The following is a 20,300-nucleotide window of genomic DNA, read 5'->3' as shown; positions in this document are numbered from 1 at the left end:
GATGTGGCTCCCGATCCCGCCGCGCCGGGCGCTGGCTCCGCCTCCGGGGCCGGGCGGAGCGGGGCCCCTCTCCATCCCCGCCGCCCCCGGAGCCGCCCCGCCGGACCTCGGCGCATCCCTCAGGGGCTGAAAGCAGAGCCCTGTGTCCCCCCTCATCTTCTTCTCCCTCTTCCCTCTCAATTCCCCCCCGCGGGGGTCGCATCATCCCCCCAAAATTGGGGCGACCCCTCTGCGTGCTCCGCGCACCCCCCACCCCCGGCATTAAACCACTGCCACAGCAGCTACACCCGCTGGAACAGAGCACAGCCGAGCCAGGAAATCCAGAAATCCCCCTTTTCTTCCCTGCTGCCAGCCCTCCCCGCGGTCCCCCGTGGCCCTAAAAAGGTGCCACCGTGCCAGACAAACGCAATTAAAGTTGCCCCTTCCCTGGATAAGCAGCACAGGCTGCCTTGGGGCGGGGGGAGGGCGCGTGTTTTAAAGCCGGAGCGGTTGATGCTTACGCAAAAGGTCTTCTCTAGAGGATGGGTTTATAAATATTTCACCTACTTTAGCTGGGGAAGGCTGGCAATTTTTAGAACACTCTTTCCAGGCAGAGCGGAGCCGGTGGAGCTCGGCCATGACGGAGCGCTGGCTGCAGGTGCCCGGCCGGCCACAGGAACTCGCCCATCCCGTGACCCGCGCCTCTGGAATGCCGCTCCGGGGCTGCAGGTGCTCATTCCCACCTGGCCATAGCTTAATGTTTAGCCAACCCCAAATTGCATCCAAGCCCTTGTTCTTCCGTGCCATCCTCGCCACAGCGCAAAATCGCGGCCCCTTCCACTGCCGCAGGGGACAAAGGGACTCTGAGAGCGAGGGACAGGTGATAATGGCACCCCCACCCCCCCAAACTGCCCCAAACTCGGCGCTCCTGCGGCTGCCGGGCGCCTGAAGCCATTAGGCAATCAAAGAGCAGCTGAAGCGCCTGGAGGGCCGGGAGCAGCGTCCTTATCCTGCGTGACCGCTGGGAATGGCGAGGGCCAGGCGGGAGCGCAGGATTTGCTCACGGACAGGGAATGAGTCAACGGCAAGGGCGGAAATTGGGTTTTATCATTAGGAGAACAAACGCCTCCCAAAACAGCCGGGATGGGGACGCTGAGCCACAGCCTCGGGCTCTCCCTGCCAGGCAGAAACTCGATTTGAGGCCGCGCTGCTGCAGCAGCCTCTGCCTCCCTTCCCCATCCACGCGCGGAGGATGAGGGAGAAAGGATTGGGATGACAAAGGCCTTTCCATCAAAACCTGCTGGGAAAGGCAGGCAGGGGCACTGCTGCACCCACCTGGGCGTGTTCCCGTGCCACCTGCTCCAGGTGACCCTGGCTGGGTGATCTCCAGAGGTCTTTTCCAACCCAAACAATTCCATGCTTCTGCGATCTCCCGGCCTTCCTTTCCCATCCATCTCCCTGTGCACGGAGCTGATGGAAGAGCTGATTCTCATCTCCCACGCTCCAGGGGCTCTGCCCCAAAACAACGACTGACAAAGCTTTCCCTGTGCCTCCCCCGGGCCACATTCCGGATCTTTATCTGGAGATAAGGGGGATCCAGGGAGCTGTGAGACCTGAATTCCACTGCTCCATCCCCCTCGGGAGAGCATCAGCTCTCCAGGCCTTGAATTCCCAGCCCTCAAACGGCTCAGCAATGCCCTCCCCACCTCTGCAGCTTCTCTGCACCACCCCCGGACACAAAGGCAGCGCCCAGACACCACCAGAGATGACAAATATCAACCCAACCCCTACCCCACAGCTACACCGAGTGACCCGAATGCCACCGAGTGACCCAAATGCCAGCTCCCAGGAATATCGGGCTGTTCCATCAGGGCTAACACAAACCTTGCAGGATCTGCTTGCAAATAAGCCCCGAGGCGTGGGTGGGTTTAGTCAGCACAAGAACACACAGATCCCTCCTGGTTCCACAGAAATCCAGCTCCTCTCCCTGGAGGGAGCTCATCAAAATGCGAGCCACAGGGCTCCGAGGAGATGCAAGCCCCGAATTAGCACCACGAGGAGGCACTTCCAGGCTGTTTTCCAAACTCGAATCAATGTTGTGCTTGCACTGAATTAAAACACCCCCAAGTTCTGCGCTTGCTGCAGGCTGCGGAGTGAAACCATGAATGGAGGGAGGGCAGAGCTGAGCGCCAGGGCGGCTCCAAAGGGTCCAAGCGGCCTTTGGGAAACACCTTCCTTTAGTTTTTCCGTGCCCTCGCACATTCCCGGGGCAGCAAGGATTTTTTTAGGTACATAAATTAATCTTTTCGACCAGAGGAGCAATTTTTTATCGAGCTGGGTCCTGCTTGCAGTGACTGCAGAGGTGCAACCCCGATTTGCTGAGCTGCTGGAATCACCTCAGGATCAACACAGAGGGGAAATCCAGCTCTAAAAATAAATTTTCTAAGGCTTTCCTTGGGGTGGAACCACCTGAGGCCCCACAGGACAGCAGATTCCTGGAGCTCCTCCAAGGCTTTCCCCAATGTTTGGGTTGGCAGCTTGGCCAAGGACTCGGAGCTCCAGTATTGGTGAAGTTTTCCCTGTCCCCCTTTAGGGCAAATTGGGGCAGAGATCCCTAAAACCCCAAGAGTTACCCCAGCAGCCACATGGGATGGGTCCAGGAGCTCCATGTGCATTTGGAGATGGGATCGCCCAAAAATCCCAGCACCACCCAAAGCTTGAGCTGATAAGAAAATAACTCTGAACCGCTGAACCTGAGCAAATCCTGGTGCCTCTTGCAACACCGAGTAAACTCCCCATCCGAGGGGCCAAATTATTCTTGGCTGCAGGAAAGATGCTCAGCAAAGCAGAGAGAGAGAGAGAGAGAGGTGTTCACCCCGTGTGCTTCGGGGTCAGGAGTTCCCAAACAGGCTGGGTGCTTTGGGGAGCTTGGCTCCACTTCCAGGTCAAACACGAGCCCCAAATGCTGGCCCAGTTGTGGCTGAGCTCATAACTCCTGTCTGGGAGGAGGAAGTGCTCCCTGCACGGTTCCCTCCCGCCCAGCTGAAATAACTCCCACACCCACTCCCCTGGAGCTGCCATCCGGGTGCTTCCTCCTTCCCGGCACTGAATCCATGCCAGAGAGCGCAGCTGGGATGGGACAGCCAGGCTGAGCCTCCCAAAAATGCACCAGGGCACCCAAACCATCCCACTGAGGGCAGCAGGTGTCAGTCACACTGAGAGACCCTGGAGCATCCCGAAGGGGCTCCTTGGGATATTTGGGCAGCTGGGAACATCTGGGAGGCAGCAGGGGATGCCGGGCAGCATTCCCCGGATCTGGCACCTGCTGGGCTGGAGGAATGAGAGTGGCAGATGGAGGAACTGGTTTGTGACTCAGGCCGGGCGGTGCCGGAGGTGCAGCCTGGGAGGGGATGGAGGGAATTGTCCCCTTCCCTGACCTGGCATCACCCACTGGCTCCGGTCCCAAAAACCCCGCAGATCCCCCCCACCCCAACCTGGCTCCCCCCAGCTCCCTGGAACGCTGGGGGCTCCGGATTCTCTCCAGCACTGACGGGCTGGACAACAGGAATATTCCAGGGGAGCTCCTGAGCTGAATATCCCTGATCCCGGGGGGATTCTCACCGCTGGATCCATGGAAAAAGCCTTGCCCAGCTGTCCCCTGTCCCTTGCCCAGCTCTGTCCTCGGGCTGCTTTGCCAGCCTGGGCTGAGCCTGGCAGCCTCGGCCTTTATTTGCCCGATAGGGTTGTGCCAATATTTATTTAGGGCCTTGGGATCCCTGCAAGGGACACCAGGGACGTTTCCCCATTACGCACGAGGTGCTCCAGGGTCTGGGGTTTCAACCCCCGGCAGAGTCAGGGGCTGGGAAAGCTCCTTCTGTGCTCCTTGGGAAGTTCAGCACAGCCCAGAATTCCAGCAGGGAAAGAGTCCTGGAGCTGCAGGGAAAGCAGCTGTGGGAATGCAGGGTGAAGGTGGAAGGGCACGGAATGACCCAGCTGCGTTCCCTGGAACAACTCGCCCTTCCCAGGAGCTGCACTCCTGGCACTTCTCACCTTCCTTGGACTCCAAAAAAACCCCCAGATCCTCCTCCTACAAAAAAAAACCAACCAAAAAAACAATAAAAAACCAAGGGAAAATTATGTCCTGTACAAACCCACCCCATATTCCATAAATTTTATTGTCCAGTCTTCGGAGAATTCACAATCCAACTGGAAAATCAGCCTTGGCAATAAAAGGAGCACAAAACCATCCAGGTCACATCTGAAAGAGAAAAATTGAAATATTCTTATAAAACATCCAGACAAGAGACAGACAGATGGATAAAATCCTTTATTATTTTTATTCTTTTGTACCTTTCCATTGATTCCAGAAAAACTTTCTCTCTATATATATATTAAAAAAAATCCATTACTTCTTTCGGAATAGGTCTTTAAAATCATTTATTTTAAAATGCATCTCCCGTTTGTACAGCATTAGTTAAATACATTTATTCTCAGTTTTCTGCCAATGAGTCACCCCAGAGAACATTCCCAGTTTGGGGATCCATCCTGGCCCCTTCCATTGGTTTTTCCTGCTGGAGGATGCTGAGGATGGAAGAAGGCAATGAGGGAATGGGGATTTTTAGTGTTTGTGCCCAGACATCGCTCACAGGGACATCCAAAATCCAATTTTACATGGCTTGAGAGGACAGATGTGCAGCACAGCTGGAGCAGGTGGAGATCAGGTGGAAAAACCCAAACAAAACATTGGAAAACCTTGGGAAAATCCCCTTTAATTTTTTTTTTTTTTTCCCGCTTGTGTGTAAGGAGAGGGGGAGAAAAAAAAAAAAAAGCAGCATATTTATTTGGTCCTGAATCTCCAAAATCCAAATAATTTTGTTGTTTAAAATCTCCACGTGGATCTGGCCAGGGGTTGGGCCAGGAAAGGCGTATCCATGTGGGAACGGAGGGACGGGATGGAACGGAACAGCTCTGCCTCTGAGTGCTCTGCACATGGATTCATTTCTATTCCTTTACCCAACCATCGCCTGGGCAGACAAAAGAATACCAGGAATGAAGCCTTTCCTGAGGGCACAGCCAAAACTCCTGTTTTCTGCTAAAAAAAAAAAAAGGGAAAAAATTCCAAGAAAAATGTGTGGAAGACAAAGCAACAACTTCCTTTTGCCACAGCTCCCCGTCTGCCAGGAGCGGTGGCTGCTCCTCGACGTGGTGGATGGGAGAATCCATAAAATGAGGGGAAAACGCTGGGAAGCTACACAAATTCCCAGCATTTTCATGAAAATTCCAATTGGCGCTCCAAAACCCGGGGAATCCTGGCCCAGGGATGAGCTGCTGGAGCAGACACGGGAGTGGGGGACTGCTCTGCTTGGGGTTTTTCATGGATGGGGCATCCAGGAGGTTTCTCTCCTCCTAAACGCAGCCTAAAAGGGCTGGAATGTTATCCCAGAGGAGGAAAAGAGGGATTTAATTCCAGGCTTTAATCCCTGCCCACCTGCAGCTCCTCTTCTTCCCGGCTGTGGGGATCAGAGCTCAGGGCTCGGCTGCCAACCCCGAACCCTGCTCGGAGGGGCACCAAATATTTACACTCACCATAGGAATCAAATATCCACGAAATCCCTGGGATAAAAGGGGTTATCTGGAACTGGGGCTGTTGGGAGCTCTCGGGGGTAATAAATAATGAAATAATGGTGTCTCCTTTCGGGGGGATTTGTAGGGAAAAGGGAAAGGGTATGGAAGGATAAACAGGAGCCACCAGGGCCTTTTCCTGATGCTGGGAATGCTGCCCTGGCTCCATGGGCTGTTCCCCAGCAGTTTGCCTTGGCCTTCAGCAGGAATATCGGATCTGGTGCTCCCAGTGTGTCCGGTCCTCCCAGCGGCAATGTGGGATGGCTCAGCTGGGCATCCAGTGCCCCTGGAAGTTTATTCCCACTCCCAGTGCACGGGGATGTGAACACCGAGCAGGAAAACTGCACAAAAACAGGTCAGGGATGTCCTGGAAGGGTTCCTGGCCTGATCCAGGCTCTGCTCCCCTGGGTGCACCAGAATTCCTCACCCCAGGCACCTGAAGGAGCCGTGTCCAGGAGCTGTGCTGCCTGCTGAGCTGCCAGTTCCTGCCAGGAGCCCTGGGAAGTGCAGCTCTGATCCAAAGGAAATTCCTTTATGGCAGTGGGAGAGTTCAGAGAATGGGGACCACTCAGGAAACCACGGCCCCGAACGCGTCACTGGGTGCTGGGGGCTGTTCCTGCTCTTCCCTATCCACTGGAATCAATTAGGGAACAATCCAGCCTGGCGTGTGCTGGAAATACCGGGAAGGGAACGGAGCAGGGATGGGCAAACCTCAAACAATGCAGACGTCTGGAGGCTCGTCTGGGACAGAGCTCTGGTGGCACGGGGGAGCTCCCGGCGAGCTCCGAGCGCTGGCACCGGGAGGAGCCACCCCGGGAGTCCCGGGCAGCTCCAGGCTCTCCACATTTTTCCTCCCACTGCGCGTTTTCCAAGGATTTCTGAAGGAATGACGCCCTGCTCCAGGGGGGAGCAGCCCCACGGAGAGCTGGATCCCGGAGCAATGCTCCAGCCCCGGCCCCAGCTCCAGAGAGTCCCGGCCACATCCAGAGGGAGCCGATCACCCGGGAAAGCCAAGGGCAGGATGTGAATACCGCACAGCACAGAGGCTCCTCGAGCTGCTCACACGCTCCCAGGCTGTGGGGGAGAGCTGCAGCAGGGATGGATTTGTTCCCGAAGCGTTTGGAGAGGGGAAAACCCCCCTGGAGCAGCCCCGGGCCAGCAGAGCACAAAGCTCTGAGCACCGATCCGAGCAGGGCCGGTCCGGGAGGGGCCGGGGAGGGGATTGAGGGGCGCTGTGCTGCTCCCCAGAGCTATTTCGGGTGCCCACAGCTGAGCTGTGGGAGGTTTGGCACCTCTCCCCCTTCCCTCTGGGCACAAACACACCGAGGTGGGCGTGAGCAGTGCTCTGGTGCCGGGATTGGGGCTCTGCCGCGCGGGGAGGGGCTCAGAGCGATGGGATAGGGGGGAGATGTGCCCTGAGACCCCTCTGGGACCCCCGTTCTGCTCCTTGGGGTGGTGGGATGGAGATGAGGAAGGGGCTGCTCCATCCGTGCCTTGTTCCCGCTCTCAAGAGCACGGGGATGGGAACACCGAGCAGGAAAACCGCACCAAGACAGGTCAGGGATATCCGGGATGGGATTCCCGAGGGTGCTCCGGATTCCCGATGGCTCGGGGGGCAGCACGGAACCGATCCTCGCCCGGCTCCGCTCCAGCACAGCCCCACCTGCGGGTTCCTGCAGCCCAGCGGGGTTAGGCCAGGCCTTGCTCTCGGCTCAGGACATCCCAGCTGGCTGGATTTGGGAACAGGGACCGGGAGATGCCGGGGAGAGCAATGGGAAGCCCGGGTGCTCCATCCTCAGCTGGATTCAGGCGCCAAAGTAGGGAGGGGAAATGGGGCTCTGCAGGCAGAGGTGAGGGAAATGCGGGGGGGCTGCCCTGGTTCCTGTGCTCCAGCTGTGCCCCAGCTGTGCCCCAGCTGTGCCACAGGTGCTCCCAGTGCCAGGCTGGGCCATGCCGAGCAGTCTTAACGTGGTATCCCCAAAAACCAGGGGGTGCAGGGCAGCTTGTCTGAGCCAAGGTGCATTTTCAGCAACTCCTGCCCGGGCCAAACCCCACAAATCCCCAGCCCAGCCCTGGAGTCCCCTCCCTGTGCCCCCAAACCCTCCCGGGGCAGCGCAGGGGCCTGGAGCACCTCGCAGTGGGGACAACATGAAAACAAGCGGGGGGACAAGGCCACAGGTCCATGGAGGGGTTTGGGGACAGCGTTGGCCTCGTCCTGCTGGAGCCGGGAGCTCTGCGGAGGGTCGGGTGGGAGCCGTCTCCTTCCTCAGCGCTTCCATCTCCATGGCGACGAGGGGAACGCGAGATCCGAGTTTAAAATATACTCTGCCTCCTGTTCTTGCCTCGGGCTGGGGAAGGGAGACACAGAGAGGGGTCAGGGGGGTCGGACGGTGGCTCTGCAGAGCGGCTCAGCCCGGAGGGTGCCCGGGGGAGGAGATTCCGAGCCTGTGGCATTCCTGGAGGAGGAGCTGTGCCTCGGGATACCCAAATGCGACTGGCAGGTGACAACGAGGATGCCCAGGGGTGATTTGTGGATTGAAGAGGGGACAGGGAGCAGGTTTGGCTTTTTCCTGGGAGCAGCCCAATGCCGGCACCATCCTGGCACTGGCTGGGAGAGATCCCGGCTTTTCCCCAGCCCTACCTGACTGCTGGAAGGCTGAGCCTCGGTGGCCAGGGTCCTTCTGGAGCTGGATCTCCTTCAGGGAGAAGATGGAAGCGTCTGGGCAGAGGGGGCAGAGAGAGGGGTCAGTCCTGCCCGAGGGTGGCACCTCCACGGAGCTCTGCTCTTGCTCTCCTGCCCCACCTCATCCCACCCAAAATCTTATTAATTATCATTATTATCATTATTCCTCGCTCCCACAGCCCTCAAGCTCCCACCCCACCCTGCTGCAGGAGCACCTCTGAGGGAGCAAAGAGGCACCTGAAGGCACCAGGAGCCCTTGTTTAGCCCCTTTTTGGGCGGGGACAGGCGGCACTTACTGTCAGGCAGGAGGTGCACCCGCTCTCCCAGGCTCTTGAAGTAGGGGTGCTGCAGGGCTGCCTCGGCTGAGATCCGGCCCTTGGCTCTGTACTGCACAAAGCCCCAGGAAAAGCCATAAATACACATTTAAATCACACACCTGGGCACCTCTGCACGTTTACATCACACACCTGGGCACCTCTGCACATCCCAGCAGTGCCACGAGCCGGGTGCGTGGCACTGCCCTGCTCCAGCTGCACCTTCCCTGCAGCAAACCCCCTTTTCCACCCCCCTGGGCTGCTCCCCCACTTACCAGGAGCAGATTTGTCAGCAGGTCGATGCCTTCCGAGTCCAGCCTGGGAGAAAAGGGAAATAAAACCAAAACTGCACCATTATTGCACCGAGGAGACGGCAATGATCCGAGTGAGGGACGAGTGGCACTGCGGCCTCAAGCACCACGAGGGGAAAATGAAACTGGGCTGCCCAGGCTCCCCTCCACACCCATCAAACCCCCGTTCCTGAGCTGTCCCTGCTCCAGGGGTACCTTGGGGCGTGATTTATCAGCGGCTGCGCTCGGTAGTGGGTGAAGTTGTAAGCCCTGAACTCCTCGTTGGACGTTATCCCAGGCCAGGTGTCCTCTGTGGGGGTTCCTGCAAGGGGAGAGAGAGGGAACCTCGGTGGGCACTCGGTGCAGAAGGAAAAACTTCAGGAGTGCGGGTCCCCTGTCCCCGAGAGAGGGCACAGATGTCCCCGTGGGCTGGCACTGCCTGCACATCCCAGGGGGCAGCCAGCAAAGAGCCTCTCATCCCGACACCTGTGCCAGCCTGGAGAGGGCTGTGGGCAGTTTCTGTCCGTGCCAGCTGACCCCTGCCCACCCCAGTTCACCCCTGCCCACCCCTCTCCACGCCAGCTGACCCCTGCCCACCTCAGCCCACCCCTGTCCATGCTAGATGACCCCTGCCCACCTCAGTTCCACCCCTGCCAAACCCTGCCCATGCCAGCCCACCTCAGTCCATCTCTGCCCATACCAGCCCATCCCTGCTCATTTCTCACCCCACCCCACCCCTGTTTATCCCAGCCCACAGCCCCATCCCTGCCCACCCCATTCCACCCCTGTTCATTCCTGCCCACCTCATCCCACCCCACTCCATCCCACCCCTATTCACTCCATCTCACCAGCCCAGTCCATCCCAGCTCCGCCATCCCTACCAACCCCATCCCACCCCATCCCGCCCCTGTCCATCCCCATCCCACCCCAGTCCATCCCAGCCCCCTCATCCCTACCAACCCTATCCCACCCCATCCCGCCCCTGTCCATCCCCATCCCACCCCATCCCGCCCCTGATCGCTCCATCCCAGCCCATCCCAGCCCATCCCAGCCCCATCCCGGCTTCCCAGCGCAGCCCCGCCCGGCTGTCCCGCGGGCAGCCACTGCCCTCGCGCGGGGACGCGGGCACAGCGCAGCGCTCACCCAGCAGGCGGAAGATGAGATGCAGCTCCTCCTTCACCGTGGAGCCGGGGAACATCGGCCGGCCCGTCACCATCTCGTAGTGGATGCATCCGACCCCCCTAAAGCGCAGGGGACACCCCGGGATTAGGTGGGGAGGGACACAAACCCCGCGGGGCTCTCGCCGCTGCTGGAGAGAGGAATCAGCTCCGGGAGATGGATCCCTCCTGGTCAGCATCCACCCCGACGGGGATGGCATGGTCCCGACCCCCTGAGCCCCAGGGGACGCGGAAAACAGCTCTGGGAGAGCTCTGGGGACAGGGAAAACAGGTCTGGGAGAGCCCCAAGGGACAGGGAAAACAGGTCTGGGAGACCCCCAAACCCTCCGGTGCTAACAGACCTAGGGGACATAGAAAACTGCATTGGGAGAGTCCTGGGGACAGGGAGAACAGGGAAAAAAGCCCCCAGACCTCTGATGTCAACTAGAGCCCCATGGAAAACTGCTTTGGAGAGCCCCAAGGGACGGGGAAAAGAGCTCTGGGAGAGCCCCCAAACCTCTGGTGTAAAAAGCCCCAGGGGAAAGGGAAAACAGCTCTGGGAGAGCCCCCCAGCCTCTGTTGGACCCAACAGCGTGGGGATGAGGGTGGAAATGCCCCACCCCGTCCTGGAGAGCCTGGGAAGCTGCCAGGAAGCTGCCGGGAAGCTCCGTGCCTCACCACATGTCGATGGGCGTGGAATACTCGGTGGATCCCAGCAGGACGTCGGGGGGCCGGTACCAGAGCGTCACCACCTCGTTGGAATAGGTTTTTGTCGGGACCGACTTGGCCCTGGCTAATCCTGAGGGCGGAAGGGACGCACGTCAAGGAGCTGCCCCTTCTTCCAATCCTGCACCGTCCCTGGAGGGCTTCACCTACCAAAATCAGCCAGCTTGAGCTCCCCTCGCTCGTTGATGAGCAGGTTCTGCGGTTTGAGGTCTCGGTGCAGGATTTTCCTGCCGTGGCAATAGGCCAGGCCACGGAGCAGCTGGAACATGAAGATCTGCGGGGAGGAGGGGGCTGCATTTAGGACGGGGATGTGGGCACTAAAAATAAACCTGCCTGGAGGAATCCCGATGTCAAGGGCAGGAAAGACCCCTCGGAGCTGTGCTGGGGTGGGAAACGCTGTGGGGAGGTGTCACAAAAGGGGATGAGCATTCTGCATGTGCAGTGATTTTACTTAGGGAGAAACGCTGGGGGAGCCTCAGAACAGGCTGGAAAAGGGCAAAGGGAGCAACAACTGAAGGGGGAAGGGATTTCCAGGCTCCCTCAGCCCCAAAACACCCCCACCCAGGATGAGGGACGGGGCAGGGGGTCCCGGGCACCCCCCTCACCTTCACATTGTGCACACTCATCAGGTTCCCGCAGTTCTCCAGGTACTGCTTGAGGTCGTTGTCCTGCAGCGGGAAGGACACGTCAGTCTGTCCTTCCCTTGTCCCCCCCAGCCCCCAGAGAAGCCCCCAGACCCACCAGGTACTCGAAGACGAGGGTGAGGGAGCGCTCGGTGTGGATGATGTCGTGCAGGGTGACGATGTTGGCGTGCTTGAGGTTCTTCAGCAGCGACACTGCGGGGACAGCGGGGTTGGGGCAGCAGGAACAGGGGCTGAGCACGGGCACAGCCATCCCAAATCCTGCTGGGACCCTGGGGAAGGCCCCTCCCGGCCTCACCTTCCCGGATGGCCGTGCAAGGAGCCCCCTCCTCGTGCTCCAGGCGGATTTCCTTCAGCGCCACCAGGTTTTCCGTCAGTTTGCTGCGGCCCTTGAACACCGTGGCGTAGGTGCCCTGGCAGGGGACAGGGGACACAGGCCATTTCCCAGGGTGGCACAGCACTGGTGTCCCCAAAACATCTGGGGGAGGGACCACTTGAAGTGACCGCACCAGGTCTGAACCCCACGAGAAAGACTTGGTCTGAAAATTTCTGGATATTGAAGATTTTTGCCCTTTGCACTTGGAGCTGCCCTTTGAATTTCACTTCATTCCTTACAGGGGTGTCACACACTACTCACCTCTCCCAGTTTGTCCAGTTTGACGTAGGTTTCCAGCTTCCCAAAGCCGATATCTGACTGTGGGAGAGACAGGAAAACATCACTGGGGAGGGGGGGCCTCATCCCGGGATGGCTTCACCTCCAGAGGGGTTTCCAGGGACACTGGGCACTGACATTTGGGATTTTTACTCCATTTTCTGCCCAAACCCTCTGTGTATCCTGGGAAAAGCCGTGTCCTGAGCAGAGGAATGAAGGTGCTGGAGCCCGAGGTGCTGCACAACCCCCAGAGCCCCATTCCTTATTCTCGAGGGGACGTGAATATTAACGACACATCACCCTGGCGGGGTCTGTTTTATCCTCAGGCAGCACAGGCAGGTGAATTCCAGCTCTCCTTCCCTCCTCCTGAACGGGCACCTCGGATCCCGAGATGCCTCCTGCGGCCTGGCTGTGGTACCTGGGCAGCTCTGAGCACACCTGGAGGCGCACACAGAGGTTTTTGCTCCTGCTCTGTTGTACTCAGAGTTTTTGCTCCAATTTCTGCTGCTGCTCTGCAGCAAAGAAACCGAAATGGCACCGCTGAAGCAAAGGCTGATTCATTATTTATCCACATTTGCATTTCCAGTGGCAAGAGGCTCCGGCTGAATTGCAGGAGGGTTTTCCTTCTCCTCCCTCTGGGAAGGAGCCAGGCCGAGAGGGCAGCCAGGTGTGCTCAGGGGAGTGAAGGAAGGTGGGAATGGCACAGCAGGTGCAGATCTCAGAATCCCAGGATCACTGAGGCTGGAAAATCCCTCCGGGATCATCGAGTCCAAGCTGTGCCCGATCCCCACCCTGAGCACCGAGTGCCACGTCCAGGTGACACCGCCAGGGATGGGCACCCCAAACCTCCCTGGGCAGCCCCTGCCAAGACCTGACCACCCTTTCCATGAGGAAATTCCTCAGGGAACTTCCACCCTGAGCCTCCCCTGGCCCAGCCTGAGGCCGTTCCCTCTCCTCCTGTCCCTGTTCCCCGGGAGAAGATCCCAAATCCCCCCCGGCTGCCCCCTCCCGTCAGGGACCTGTGCAGAGCCAGAAATTCCCCCTGATCCCCCTTTTCTCCGGGCTGAGCCCCTTTCCCAGCTCCCTCAGCTCCTCCCGGTGCTGCTGGGGGTGTGCAGGAAGGGCTGGGGCTGGGCAGGGACGTGAGGGGAGCTCAGTGAGCCCGGGGCAGCCGGCCCAGCACGGCCCAGCACGGCCGGGCCCGGGTGTCCGCTCGGGAGGGGCCGGGCCGGGTACTGCCCCTGCGGCTCGGGGCCACTTACGAGGGAGGCCCGCCGGGACATCCTGCTCAGGGGCTTGGGGAGCTCCGGGCTCTCCATCTGCAGCTTCTGCAGGAACTCGGGGGGCAGGCGGATGTCCATGGGCAGCGAGAGGCGCTTGCTGACGTCCTGCAGGGAGGGGACAGAGGACAAGTGACATCCCGAGCCGCAGCCCGGCTCTTCCAGCCAGCGGGGAGGCGACAGCCAGAGGTGCCCGGGTCCCCCCTGCCCCCAGCACTTGCCTCCATGGAGAAGCGGCGCTGGCCGTGGTTGCGGTAGCGCACGGCCGCCACCGGGGACCGGCCCTGCCCCTCCGGCGGGGACACGGGGCTGCCGTCAGCTGCCAGGTCCCTGCCCAGCTGCGCCAGCTGCAGGTGCCCCTGAGCCAGGTCTGGGGACAGAAGGGAAGCACAGTGAGCGGCTGCAGCGGCGGCAGAAGCCACGAGGAGCGGGGCAGGGCTGCTCTGGGGACACGGGAATCTCTACGGCCTTCTCTGTATCCCCAGGGAGTTCTGCTTTTTGCTCCAGATTCCTGGTGCCTCCCCACCCACAGCACTCCCAAAGCACGCCCTGCCACGAGGGTCTCTGGCGGGGGGAGCTGCTCCCCACCCAGCGATCCCAAATCCCATCCCAGTGCTCCGGGAAAAATTCAGCCCGGATTTCTCCCGCGGTACGGCATGGGGAAACCCGGACTGGATTCTCCCTGGAGTACGGAATGGGGGAAACGCGGACTGGATTCTCCCTGGAGTACGGAATGGGGGAAACCCGGACTGGATTCTCCCTGGAGTACGGAATGGGGGAAACCCGGACTGGATTCTCCCTGGAGTACGGAATGGGGGAAACCCGGACTGGATTCTCCCTGGAGTACGGAATGGGGGAAACGCGGACTGGATTCTCCCTGGAGTACGGAATGGGGGAAACCCGGACTGGATTCTCCCTGGAGTACGGAATGGGGGAAACGCGGACTGGATTCTCCCTGGAGTACGGAATGGGGGAAACCTGGACTGGATTCTCCCTGGAGTACAGAATGGGAGAAAACCCGGACGGGACTTGTTCCGGAGTACGGAATGGGTTCAGGGGAAAACCCGGACTGGAATTTTCCCGGAGTACAGAATGGACTCAGAGGAAAACCTGGACTGGATTTTTCCCACAGTATAGAATGGACTCAGAGGAAAACCCGGACTGGATTTTTCCCGGAGTACGGAATCGACTTTCCCCCTTATCCGTTCTGTACTCCAGGAAAAGCCCCGTCCGGTTTCCCCCTTTCCCTGCAGCGCCCTGCGGTGGCACCTCGGGGTTTCTCGGGGATGAGGATTCGCCTTCCCAGCTTTATGTTCCCAAGTGTTTGAGGCAAAACAACCCTTCAGGAACACCGAGGTGCCCGTTCCTGGCTCTAGATCCCTCGGTGCCGGGCCAGGAAAACAAAACAGAAAGAGGAAGGAGCCCTTCCTCGAGGAGTTTACACACACGGGCCTCACGTGCCCCGGGAACCGCCAAACCCCCCGGAACCCGGATGTTTTCCTGCTGGGATGGGAGCGTTCGCTTGGTTAGGAGTTCTCCTTTTGGTTTTGGTTTGTTTGGTTGCTTTTCCTCTTGAGGAATTCTCCCCCTGCGTGTTGCTAGGAGGCAATAACGCCTGGAAACTTCAGCGAGACAAAAGCCCGGGCTCCAGCTCGGGGCGGGGTGCGGCTGCTCCGGCTTCACCTGCGGGTTTCTCGCGGCGGCGGAGGTGCCGTGGGATTCGGACTGGGAAAAGGGTTTGGCTGCAGCCCCCAGCTCCTGTGCTCTCGGTGTTCGGGCGGAGAGGCTGCGGTGGCTGTGGGGAGGTTCCTCTCCTGCTGCCTTTCTTCTGCCGTGACTGGAGCTCTGCTCGCTGAAACGCTCGTTCCATTGGGACCCTATTTAACGCCCTACTTCACTAAAAGAGGGACTTTTCACCGTCTGCTCGGGTGCTTCAGGGGTAACCCCTGGGATCCAGAGCCCACCTTTCCCTGCCCCACTCGGAGCCGGATCACGGCCGCCCTGCCCCTGCCGTTCCTTTGCCCCTGCTCCGAGTTTTGCTGCAGTTTGCCTTGTTATGCACATACATATACATATACATATACATATACATATACATATACATATACATATATTAGTAAAGAACTGTTATTCCTATTTCTCATATCTTTGCCTGAAAGCCCCTTAATTTCAAAATGATAATAATTCAGAGGGAAGGGGGTTACCTTTTCCATTCCAAGGGAGGCTCCTGCCTTCCTTAGCAGACACCTGTCTTTCAAACCAAGGCAGCGTTTCTCGGAGGGAGTTTGGGATTAAAGTCACTCATTGCAAAACAAACCACTCCAGGCTCTCCTGTCCCATCCTGCTGCCCTCAGCCAGACACAGAGAGAAGCACAAGAGCTCCTTGAACACCAAAGCAGCTCAGAAAAACAACTCCTCCCTTGAGACCCCAGGTGTGGAGCCTCACTGGGCTCAAGAAGCCATGAAAGGAGCACGAAATCAGGACAAAATGAACCATTGAGCTCCTTCTGGTCCCCGATTTGAGGTTTGCACTTAAAACTCTTCACTCTGTGATTACCAGCAGGGACATTCTGGCACTCCAGGGACATTCCAGCACTCCCAGTCCCATGGTGGCACAGCCAGCACAGAGCGTTCAGCGCAGGCCACCTGGCCCCCAGCGAGGAGGATTCCCCTGGGGAATCCATGGGTGCTGATTCCGGGGGCTGTTCAGAAGGAGGCAGCACCAAACTGGGCGTGCTGGGAGCGAGGATGATGCACTGGACATGCTGGGCTGGACGAACGGTGTGGGCTCAAGCAGGATGGACCACCCTGTCCCCTCTGCGGTGACCACACCGCTCTGTCCCTTCTCCCAGCTTTGCAGCCACGCTCCAAAATCCCCCAAAATCCCCGGTGCCCTCCCTGCAGACCTTCCCCAGACTAAGGGGGAGCAGTGCAGGAGGGAAACTCCCCAGGGGGTGCCCTGGGCTGAGCCCAGCTCTGTCCCTGGGGCTGCACAGCGACAATCCCCACTTGGACCCGGAGATGCAGCCAGGGATGATCTCATGGCTGAGGACGGGGAGGGAGGGCTGGATTTTCACGGGGTGCTGAGCAGGGCTGGGACCTGGCTGCGGTTTGCTCGGCTGACGGATGAGAGGTGGCAGGCAAGTGACCTGGCAAAGGCTGTGGGTTTGTGCCATGGGCACTGGGCAAGCAGGGAGCTGAAAGCTGAGGGGTCCTGGGTGCCCAGCCTGCACCTGAGGGGTGCGTTCAGCTCATGCCACGGGGCTTGAGAGGGGCTGAAAAGGTGCCAGGAGTTTTGGGCACACAGGCAAACCCCTCCTCTGCTCCCTGTCCCTTCCCCTCCATCTGTTTTTACAGCAGCCATCAGGAAACGTCCCCTGAATTAACCACAGGTATGAAAATAACGTGGATTAACTCAACTGGACCAAATCTTTTTAACTTCCTCGTTTCCCAAGCAAATTATATTCAAGGAAACTAAAGGCCATTCAAGATCTGACTCACTGGAGCCCGACTAATCCACTGGAAATGATATTTTGGGTGAATTTGTGCTGGTTCCCACAGGTGAAACAAACCCAAAGCTGGGTAAAAGGTGCAGCCTGTCCTGAGAGCTGCAAACCAGCAGCGTTGGCTCTCTGCACCAGCAGATCCAAGCCAGCCTCTTTGTCACAATCAGAGGTGAATTGACAACCTGGACACTCCAGTTGGTCCAAAAGGGATGGGAACAGCAGGTAAAACTTCACAGAAGTGAGGGGAGAGGGGTTTGGGCTGCCCTGGGGTGGGGGACATGGAAGCCCAGCCCAGCCTGTGCTGTCACCGGGAGATTCCCAATCCCAAAGGGCTGGAGTTGCCCTCGGGGCTTGGAGGACCTTGCTGGGTGCTCGGTGTGAAGCTGTGGGCGTGCAGACCGTGAGGGAATGCATTTCACGTGGATTCGGGAAGCACTGACACTCCACCAGGAACGAGGCCTCTGGGATATCAAAGCGAACGAAAGGGAGGCCGCAGACACCGGCAGCCCTTTTTATAAATATATTTAAATGCTGCCTGTGCCAAAACAAGCTTTGATCTCCCAAGGAAAGGGGCCAGAACCCTGCGCTGCCTGCCTGCCTTAGAACTTTTAATTACTTTGCTGAGTGTGAGCTCTCCTCTCCAGGCTCTGTGCTGCTCAGGGCTCGGGTTTTTCATCCTCCTTCCTCCCCCTCACCACTGTTTCTTTGGGGCCTGGTGCTCCCAAGGTCAGAGCTGGCTCTGTTTTATCCCTTTTCAGCCCAGACACTGAATTTTATCTGGCCTGGAAGGGCAGAGCGGGCTGCAGGTGCTTTGGAGCTGCTGCTGGATATTCCCAGCTCTTATCAAAGCCCTGATCCCTCTGAAAAAATGGCACCACCAAGGTGACATTGCCAGTGACAGGATGTGTCCAGGCTGGAAAGCTGTTTGATTTTCCAGCCTGGGAAAAAAAAATAAATTAAAAGGCTGTTTTTCCTCCTTTTATCAGCATCTGTGGGGGTGAGGTCATGAGAATGACGGAGTGGGGAGGACAGAGCCAGGGATTTCCTCACCACAAACACAACAGATGGGGCAGGTTTGAACCCTGCTTATCCCCTTACAGGACCCAGAGCAGCTCTTGAGCACCCCGGGATAGTGGAAGTGTCCCTGCCCACAGCATGGGTGGAACGGGAGGAGATCTGGGGTCCCTTCCAGGCCAAACCATTCCCTGATTCTGTGATTCTTGAGCAGGCCTGGCCTCCTCCTGCTCGCCAAGGATGGGTACGGGCACCCACAGCCAGCAGAGTGTGGGGTTTGCAGCCTGGGAATGCTTCCAACCCAGGATTTCTGAGGCTGGAGGGAAAACACGAACTCCAGACAATTCCCTGGGGAGCGACACGAGGTGGGGAAAGGAGAACCGAGGTGTCGATCCCTGCTCTGATCAGCTCTTGGCTCTGCAGAAAGGATCACAGCTCCTGAGCTGTCATCAGCTGTCACCAGGAGAGACAGGATGGGCTCTGGAGCCATGGGGACACAGAGAGCCCAGGGACAGCCCCAGAGATCCTGACAAGGAAGGTAAAACCTGCCGCAGAGCTGTTTTGTGGGGAGGAGGAGCAGCTCAGGAGCGGCTGCCGTGGCTGCAGGCTCAGCTCTGCTCCCCACAGCTGGAGCAAAGTCACTTTTCCCCTCTGCACTTTGATCCTCCACCTGGAAAAAGGGGAGCAAGCCCTCAGAGAGATCCAAACTCAGCTCCAAAGCTGACCACAAACCCTGCAAGAGACCGGTTGGTGCACACCCCAAATCATGGACCCACCCTCGGTCCCGGCCACAGGCTCAGACTTTACTCCTGTTCTCTCCTGGCTACCTCGGGATCAAGCCCAAAAGCCCAGGAGGGGCTGGCAGACGCTGCTTGCCCTTTTTGCCACCCAAGGGCAAAGGAAGACCCGTGACCGATGTCTCATTAAAGCAGAGTAGCAGGGAAATCACCTCTGGGGGTTGCAGGGAGGAGATAACGGGAAGGGATCCCACATCCCGGAGCGGATCAAGGCCAGCAGCAGGAGCAGCTGTCAGCGCTCAGGACTTCCTCAGCCTTGCCCCATTTTATACCCACAGCTCCTGCACGGCTAATTAAGGGCTCAGGTCTAATTACAGCCCTCGCTGCCTGCCGGGGCGTGTGGGAGCGGCCGGGGATGCTGCTCGGGTGTCTGCAGAGATAAAGAGGAGCCTCGGGAGGGAGGAAAGGCGACTCTAAACGAGTTTACAGCACCCTCGGAGCAGCTCAGCTGGCACGGCCGGGCCCTCCCCGCCGGGCAGCGCCGGTGCCAGGCGGTGACATCAGGGCTCAGCCCCCGCCCGCAGCCAAAGCTTCAGCGATTGCGGGGCGAGGGCAAACAGAGCTCGAACGGGAGCTGAGGGCACGGGAAGGGGCCGGGCTGTGGCACTGCTGGCAGCAGGCACCGCGGCATGGCCGGGATTCACCCCGGGATGAGCCGAGCCCGGCTCTGCCCGGCTCCCCGAGCTCTGCCCGGCTTGCCCGAGCACGGCCGCCTCGGTGGGGCTGCTCCCAGCGCCTCCAGCATCCCCGGCTCTGCCCGGAGCCTGCCCCAGCCTGCTCTGGGGGCTGCTGTTCGCACAGGGGATGTGCCCGCCCCGCGCAGCTCAGGCAGGGGTTTAACCCTCAATCTGCCTGGGATGCTGAAAACCAACTCGCAGGAAGGAGCAAAGGCCAGCGAGCCCCTGGTGCTGCCCAGGACAGCGAACGGCCCCTTTGGCTTGGGGGAACACCAGCCTGGAGCCCCCAGAGGGGTCACCCCCTCTTTTGGGGAGGCAGGAGCAGATCCCACACCTTCCCACTCTCCACCTTAACCGCAGCTGTGTCACTGCTCCCCATTCTGTGCAAATTCCTTTCTCTCCCATCAGGCTTTCCTCACGCAAGGATAAATCTCTCTTCAGGTTTAATGACGAGGTGTTATTCATCCCCACGGGCAGATAATGGGGAAAGCGACGCAGAGCAAAGGGCAGGAACTCTCCACACATGCCAGAGAATGGCTGGGGGGCTGGAGAGGCTCTTACCCACCCCAGCCGGTCCTGAGCAGCCCCAGCCCCACGGCAGGGACCCAGGGGCTCCTCACCTTCGTTCCTCTGGTTGTTGAGCTGGTTGAACTGTTCCGTGAACTCCGTCAGCGACTCCTCGATGGTCTCCGTGCGCGGCACCGAGAGCGAGAACCTCCTCTTGAAGTTTTTCATCTTGTTCATCTTCCCTCGTGCTGCCAGGGACGGCTGAGCCCTGCGGGGAAGGGGACAGCAGGCTCAGAGAGCCGGACAACACTAGGATGAGCCCTGAGCCCCACAGCTGCTGCGTTTTGGGGCTGACAGCATCCCGAATTTCCACCCCACAGCTGCTGCTCTTTGGGGTTGGCAATGTCCCAAAGTGAGCTTCCCCTCCAGGGGACCCTGGGGACATCCCTTCTCTG

General features: G+C 59.0%; 1 protein-coding gene across 1 annotated transcript; it reads right to left on the bottom strand.

The window, feature by feature from the left end:
* Positions 1 to 7,828: 7,828 nt before the first annotated feature.
* Positions 7,829 to 20,085, bottom strand: CDK18 (cyclin dependent kinase 18). Its single transcript, XM_082296332.1, has 15 exons — positions 19,959 to 20,085; positions 13,566 to 13,714; positions 13,327 to 13,452; positions 12,050 to 12,106; positions 11,711 to 11,825; positions 11,513 to 11,607; positions 11,377 to 11,439; positions 10,922 to 11,045; positions 10,724 to 10,844; positions 10,032 to 10,129; positions 9,105 to 9,210; positions 8,874 to 8,916; positions 8,581 to 8,671; positions 8,243 to 8,320; positions 7,829 to 7,949 (listed from the first exon to the last, which is right to left on the bottom strand). The coding sequence occupies exons 1-15, from the start codon at positions 20,080 to 20,082 to the stop codon at positions 7,915 to 7,917; spliced, it is 1,425 nt and encodes a 474-aa protein (XP_082152458.1). The 5' UTR covers positions 20,083 to 20,085; the 3' UTR covers positions 7,829 to 7,914.
* Between the last annotated feature and the right edge of the window lie 215 nt (positions 20,086 to 20,300).

Source organism: Coloeus monedula (assembly GCF_965178545.1).
Source record: "Coloeus monedula genome assembly, chromosome: 23".
Lineage (NCBI taxonomy): Eukaryota > Metazoa > Chordata > Aves > Passeriformes > Corvidae > Coloeus > Coloeus monedula.
Note: the sequence above shows the minus strand (reverse complement) of the source record. Positions and strands in the feature narration are given on the sequence as shown.